The sequence below is a fragment of the Amblyomma mixtum genome, chromosome 1 (genome assembly GCF_055824585.1).
Source record: "Amblyomma mixtum isolate Tamu chromosome 1, ASM5582458v1, whole genome shotgun sequence".
Classification (NCBI taxonomy): domain Eukaryota; kingdom Metazoa; phylum Arthropoda; class Arachnida; order Ixodida; family Ixodidae; genus Amblyomma; species Amblyomma mixtum.
The window spans coordinates 306,797,587-306,805,361 of NC_143012.1; the positions used below are offsets into that span (position 1 = coordinate 306,797,587).

General features: G+C 41.7%; 1 protein-coding gene across 1 annotated transcript in view; it reads left to right on the forward strand.

The window, feature by feature from the left end:
• Window positions 1-7,237, forward strand: part of LOC149372324 (alpha-1,3-mannosyl-glycoprotein 4-beta-N-acetylglucosaminyltransferase B-like) — a 144,212-nt gene extending 136,975 nt beyond the window's left edge. The window contains exons 10-12 of the mRNA XM_089566792.1: window positions 637-830; window positions 2,457-2,706; window positions 5,209-7,237. Coding sequence (XP_089422918.1) covers window positions 637-830; window positions 2,457-2,706; window positions 5,209-5,274 — 510 coding nt within the window. The 3' untranslated portion in view covers window positions 5,275-7,237. The remainder of the gene's footprint in view (window positions 1-636; window positions 831-2,456; window positions 2,707-5,208) is intronic.
• The last annotated feature ends 538 nt before the right edge of the window (window positions 7,238-7,775 follow it).

A 7,775-nucleotide genomic window follows, 5' to 3' on the forward strand; every position in this document is an offset into this window, starting at 1 on the left:
TTCAAATTTTTTAAAATTTAAACTGTCTGGTATGTACTGTGCTTCTACTGAACTCCTGCATTTTAATGTGCTTATATCGATAAGTTTTTCATAATAAAAATTTAATGTGGAGTCATTTCATACCACTTGCTGGGCGTTCTGCTGTGCAAGCCGTCATGGTTCACCAATTTTTTCAGCATTCAGCGCCCCTTACGGGAAAAAAATGCGCATGTGCTTCATGAAAATGTATTTTGGGAAGTTCCAGTGTCAGAAAGAACTAATGTTTGGTTAATTGTGTTGAAAAGAAGGATCATATAGCTAGTTGATGGGGGCTCTAGTAGGGAGGCATAAACATGGTTTGGTTTTATTTATCTGCCATATTTATCAGCCGGCCACGGCGGCCGTGTTTGGATGGAAGCGAAATGCTAAAGGTGCCCATGTGCTGTGCGATATCAGTGCAGGCGAAAGATCCCCAGGTGGTCAAATTTATTCCAGAGCCCTCCACTACGGCACCTCTTTCTCTCTTTTCTCTTTCACTCCCACTTCCCTCACAGCGCAGTTGAGGTGTCCACGGAGAAGTGGAACAGTTACCGCACCACCTTTCATCACCTGATAACAAATCGGTTATTTATTGCCTCAACTGTTGCCGCAATGCAGGACCGCCACTTCGGAAAGCTGGCTCTCCACGTCGGACATGCCAATCCCACGGCCGTGGTGTCCACCTCACTCAAGGCCTACAAGAACTACAACATTGCCAGAGCCTACCAGGGGGCCACCTTCTTCTGGTCCTTGCTGCCCCAGAAAGGGGACAACATCACATTCCGATTCACGCCACCTGTTCGGATAGAACGGTGAGTCCGTAGCTTCCAACTAAACAACACCTTTTACATGAGAGCTTAGATATGTCTCTATAAGAGAGCTGTTGAGCTTCATTGGTTATAGTGAATAGTGGGCTCCAATGACTAAAATCTTCCTTCTAATTCATTAGCAGTATAGCCCTAATTCGGCAAAAATGCCACCTGCGTGTGTGCGAAGCCTCCACCCACCTCCACCTCTGGGGTACCTTCACTTTTATCCATATGTCAGTGCATAAATACCTAGTCTTATTTCAAATGCTGAAGGTAAACGGAAAATTGCTGTGTACTTGTGTTTTTTTTGCTTACACTGAGAAATTGATTGTTCGGAGCAACACTGCATTCATAAGGTAACAAAGATTGAGCTGCCGATAGACCGATTTCACAGGAAGTTTCACTATGCCACTGCAGCCGCAGAGGATGCCAGTGGCTTAAGTCCTTAGTGGAGCTGCTTGGCAAGTAACCCTAGAGGAAGAGGTTATGGAGGCGAAACACTGCAGTGTATGCAACTATGCTTCGAAATTGCAGATAATTTGTTTCAATGACAAGGTCAGTTCAGATGCATTGCCCACCGCCACCAACCTTCGCCGTCCAGAAAAATTCTGTTGCGAGTGTGAAGCCTCAGCTTAGGGTAAAAGCATTCATTATAGTCAAAGCATCGTAGTAGCCATTGAGGGTAATTCCAACTGCTTTTGCAGAATTACTGCATCCGATGTCTGATCATGGTGTAAATTTTTACTGAATAAACATGAATGTAGATAGAGCATGTCGCAGTCATATCGAGCTCCATTTCTCCAGCAGTGTATCTACAATGAAATGTAACCTCATCCTATTACCTCTTGAACAGCATCAAAAGCTCGCACAGTTGTGCCTCTTTCATAAGATCTTTTACGATGATGATTTTACGATGAATTGATGATTCTGCTTTCATATTTGTCATTACGCATAGATCACATCTGCAAGGTTGGCATCATCACTAAAATTTTCTTAGATTTCTTCATACCCTGTACATCTAAAGACTTAAATTGTCTTCCCTGTCCTTTTGCAACAATCAGTAAATCTTTTATTATTTTATTCTGCTGTATGCAATATAAAGCAGGGAAACATTCCTTAATGCTGTAGAAAGCTTCCTCACTTTTGTGCCTCTCCTTAAATATTTCATTTCACCACGCTGTATTCAGAAATCTTAGCACGAATTTAGTGCCTGCACATTGTATATTTTGTTACGTGAATTCATACCTATATAGAATAATAAGTATTGCTCTGTATAACGTGGACCTCACCTGTTACTTACATGTTACTTGTACCACTATGTTCTTGCTGTTCACTTTTGTATTTTTGTATTCAACTTTTCAATATTTGTATTCAATATTTTTGTATTCCACTCTGTTATGTTTTTACCCTGAGGTCAATAATAGATAAATAAACAATGAAAAACAAATAGATGCTGACAAGTTTTGGTAGAATTAATTACCTGCAATGGGTCAGCACTGATTGCATTGATTACCGTGACGACTGGCTTAGTAGGTGCCTTTCAGAACCGAGAAAGACCCATGTGAAAAGTTGCTTTAATGCTTCTGTTAGCTTGCTCACACAGTTGGATTTTTTTTTTTTTCTTCCTAGGTTTCTGTTTCGCAGTGGAAACCAAGAGCACCCAGACGACAAATTCTACAATACCACAGTCGAGGTCCGGCTCGACTATGAGCCAGTGCTGTTGCCACTTCCGAGAACATCGGATGGTTTCTACATTGTCGGCAAGTTTAAGGACAGTACAGGGATCGCTGAAGGAAAGCTTCCACCTGAGATGGGCCATGTTCAAGTCCTACGACTGAACATTCAGTACGACTCAACTCACTGGGCCATTCTTAGCGAGGTAAGGCACTACAGCTACTTTTATTTACCCCAGTCCTTGCTTTCCTGAAAGCAAACAGGAGCAGTGTTTTGGAATAATATAGACCTTATGCGAAATGCACTGCCATCTAGCGGTCGCTGCGCGCGATCCGCCATGTTGGAGGATAGCCGCCGGATTAACAGCACGTACTGGTACACACGCGTCGCGCGCGCTCGAGTTTCACAGTCTTCAAGATGCCCACGTATTGCTCAGTGCCTTGCTGTACGGGTCACAAAGATGCCCAGAGAAAAAGCGCTTGATTTGAGCGCATTTCTATTTTTGGACTGCGATCCCCGACATCCGCGACACAAATGCTGCAGAACCGTCGCTACATGTCGAGGCATCGCGCAACACATTTCGTTATCTCCATGCAGCCAATGAAATTAGAAATAAGCTTTGTAGGCACGTAGAAAATATCAGACAAAAGCTGCCTTTCTTCTGCGATTGCCTGTGAAGTGCAGCGATTATCGGCTTTGCAAGAGAGTAATCGTGATCAGCTGTTCAGTGGTATGGGTTGCGCTTTGTGTGAACCGTCGCTCCTAGCGTTATCCGGCGCAGCGATTGCACGCGTTAGTTTTAGTGCGAATATTTGTTTTGACGGAAACACTAGCAAGGATTCACTTCATTTATCATGCAGCACACCACTCTGAGGCTCTTCGCAAGGCTGCTCACCACTACTAACTGGCCACTCGCCGCACGAAGCAACTTTAAGCACTAGGGCAAACAAACAAATGCTGCATGAACTTTTCAAGGCTACCAACATGAGCGTGAGGTTTACTATCGTTTGCTTTCGGCGCCTACGCAACACACAGAGAACGCTACCACAACAACAGCCATTCAAGCGGCACGCCCGTTCGCAAAAAGTAGCGAACCGAATAAAACCTTACTCAAATTAGACCGAAATGCGCACATTTTTAGCCGCAAACGAAAATTGTATTTGGCTCGTACATTTCGTGGTCTTTAGCGTCGGCAGACTGACGTAGGACTCCGTAAAAAACTTGTAGCTCCGTATCCGGTGGCGTTCGGAAAGTTTTTTGAGCGCATAATAAGTGTCTACGAAGTCACTTGGAAACTTGGTCAGCAGAGACAGGTCAACTGACCATTCAGTCATGTTTACAGGCTCAAGTGAGAGAAAATAAGACTTTCGAGCCAGCACAGCCGTAAGGAAGCTATCGCAAGGCGCGCCTAAATCTAGAGAGCAGAGGCGAAACAAGCTTCAGTCATCCTCCAACATGGCCGCTTTCCCCTGGTTCTTCTTTTCTCCGATAGATGGCAGCAATTTTGCATAAGGTCTATTGCTGATCATCGGGGACTCTGGAACCTAATGGGAAGAAGGAAAGTCATGAGAAATAGTCTTACTTTTGTCAGTGCATGTTTAGCATTGCACGGCTGCCAAGTGCTTTGGCAGGGAGCAGAGAATAGAACAGCTTCCTGCAAGTTCTTGCTAAAAATTTGAACAGCCACCTATCTCTGAAGCCATACCACACTGTTGGTACTCTTTACTAGATCAGCATTTTCATTACCACCTATCTCTGAAGCCATACCACATTGTTGATACTCTTTACTAGATCAGCATTTTCATTAGGGTTGCTGCCTACTGGGCGCACACTGAGCAACGTCAAGCAGTGATTTTTTGTCGCCAAATTGGGAAGTGTGCAGATTTGTGTAGGATGTGCCGGGCATTACAAGATTCAACGAAACATACCGCTAGTTAATGTAGGTAATGTAGTTAAGTGGTAATGTAGGAAGATGCCTTTTGCTATAGTAAGAGCATGTTCTTGCTACAGGAGCATGTAAGTGTTACCGGATTGATTATTTGAGAACAAGTCTCTAGTTCTTGCATTGGGGTGTTTACTGTATTTGCCCTCAGATCATAATCAAAATCCATTTTTCATTAATTATTTTCGAGGTGATCACAAAAAGTGAAATACAAAATGAAGTCCCATGGTTGATGACTTTAATTAAGCACTTCCTGTGATTAATAACCATGCATGGAGAGAATCCAAGTGCAGAACAGTAACATGCAAGGATCAAGGAAAAGAAAAAAAAAGTATGTCAAACTATTACTGCAAGTTGGCACAGAGATTGATCTGGGACAGTCATAGAAGGTACCAGCTGACTAGCACTTAGTATCAGGCGTGAATATTTAGCTGTTTTTGTATTTGTATGCTTTTCATAGTTGGAAAGGAAGACGATCTCGATGTTTTTCTTGTTCCTGGAGGCATTCAGAAACGGCTTTTATTAGAAATCCTTGGCTTGAAAGTCTTTAGGCCATATAGGTATAGTTTCTTTTTGCATTACAGTGAAGCCCTTACTACAGCCCTAGATCATAAATTCCGGGTACTAGATGCAATGACATTACATTGTATATGAATGAACTAAGTAAAGAAAACACATTACATGTTGGTGTGCTTGCACATACATAACAGTTCATACTATGTATGACTGGCTCCTTTACGTTGAAAATCGTTTCTTTCTGTTCAGATCTGGATCAAATTATCAAATTCTACTTCTCAAGCGAACCAAACCTCTGTGAAAGCGGTTCGGTGATGGGGCCTGCAAGATAGGCGCAATGTGAAGAAACTATTCACCTTCTGCGACCAACTCCTGCCTTCGAAAGCTGTTACCTCAGGACAGTGCAATAATTTTTCTACCGCAGCAGTCGCACTGTGCTGCATTGCAACTGTGTGGTCTCTGGCAGCACCATGACAACACGGCCGTACTTGTGAACGCCGTTTTCGTTGGAAAAATGCCTTGCAAACTACTTCAGGTGAACTGTGCGTCTTTCAAATCTTTTTTGTTTGGAAGTGCTGGAACTGCATACAGTGCCTGTGCGACGTCGGCAAAGCTTCACAAGAGACTGCTTCTACTGTTTTCAAAGTGTTTCAAGTACTTTCGGCTTGAGGCAGTAGTTCATTTACAAAGTGTGATAGTTGGTTGTTGCTGTGCATGTGTTGACTTTGTTACGTCTTTTAGTTTATGTGCAGTTTTATTCGTTGTTTCTTTCGAGTAGGAACATATTGTTTATCTAATTTTAAAGTAGGCAAGTTTGGGAGTTGTGAAGGCCACTCTTGTGAAGGCCACAAGAGCTACGCATGTTGTAATAGGGCATGTTAAATTCTGTGCATAGGCCTACTATTGTCGCTTATCAATTGTAACTATGCCTTTAATAGCTTTCCAACCCTCAAGTTGCCTTAATAGGGTCGCACTACATTGATAAGGTTACTGTATGTGATGAATGACTTTTCAGTGAAATTTTTATGAGGGTTAGCATTATAAACACATGAATAAAATGTTCTGTTTCACTTATTGGAAGTAATGCAAGTTATGTTTTTACCTATCTTACTTCTATTTTCAATGTGCTTTTCACTCTATACATAAAAACATTCTATTAAAGATGCAATGTCTGATTCTAGCCTTGCACTGGAAAAATGGCTGTTTCAACTTCACCTATTGTAATGACTTCAGTGTGTGCTACTTTACTGTCTCTCTTTAAAGGTCTCCTTCTTGGCACACAAAGCTTACTAAAGTTCTCTTTCCACAAATGGTACGAAAGACGACGTCTGCATGCTACTTAGATAATTATTTCAGTGCACACACACACACATATGTACCATATGATTGCAGGCACAAATATGCGATGGTATTTATTGCCTTCATCACTGATAAGATAACAACACTCATAGATGGTGCACGTAATTTACTTGGCTCTGCATTACAGCATAGACGACGAATTCCAACTGAACTAGCCTTCTTGGACTACACTTAAACATTGTGTACGTACTCCCTGGCTGCTCGCACCAGTGGAAGCATGTGTCATTCTGAAGTGTCTTTTTTGGAAATGTAAGCAAGCAGAAGTGGAGTGTTTGTCAGTTTGCCTCGAGCTTAGTTCAAGAAAATGCTGGCGTTGGTCTATTATAAAAGATGTCTGCACATGGTAGTCTAGGTAGGCAGCTCTGTGTATTTGTATGTTTTATAAATGGGGCACTGAGTGCTTGTTGAGGGTTGCTAGCTGCTGCATTAACATGGATGTTACCTAACCAGTGATTTTTCAGGCCATGAGGACTAACTTGCCACTTAATGCATATCATGACTCAACGTCTTAGGCCATAGCGGTAAAACTGAACACCTTTTTTAGGAAAGGTGACGTTTTTGGCGTCCTGAAAGTTATTGGAGGTTTTGCAGGCTGAGAATATTTGCAGGCTCCTTTGCCAGTTTGTGCAGAAAATATTTAATTCAGTTTTCCTTTACTTGGCTTTGTCAGTTTTTATTAAAATTGCATAGCTGATGATTTATAACAGAAATGAAGTTAAATCCTTACATGCTCAGAATCTTCGCAGTTTTCTTTCTGTGCCTTGCCGAACTTATTGTCTTTGAGTCTAGTAGTATAATATGAAGGATTGTGTACTGTTGTGTTTCTTTTGGGAAGCCAACAGTTCAAGGGACGAAATTATACAATTTGTTCAAAATTTGTGCTTGTTTTGAAACAATAAAGTATTTTTTTACTGTTGCATTATGCCTTTTTCTATACAGCCTAATCACTGGTAACAACTTCTCTTGTGTCATTACATTATGAAAAATACCAGATCTATGATGGGCCAAATGAACTTGTAGATTCTACAAAATATGGCGTGTATGGTTAACTCTGACAGCTTTATATGCTCCTGCGTCTATGTTAAGATTAATCAAATTGCCTAGTACTGGTACTATGTGCATTTTACCATAAGTTCGCTATTTCAAGAAACAGGAAATAGAACAGCAACATGCATACTATATGGTCCAAGGCAGAAGGCAAATGATATAATTTGTTTCGTGTACTAAAGAAGCCAACAGTCACCAAAACCAAGAAAAGCATGGCGGAATGTTTTCTTTTTTATTTTGCACTGTTGATCAAAGCAAAATTGGTAGTCTAATCATTTCATGGCTGAAAGTTGATTAGAAAGTAGTAAAAGAAACTACCGCATGCCATCAGTGGGACCTAAATCCATAACCTCCGTATGTTGCATACGATACTCCATCAACTGAGCTGTGGCAACGGCTGTCCAGTCTTC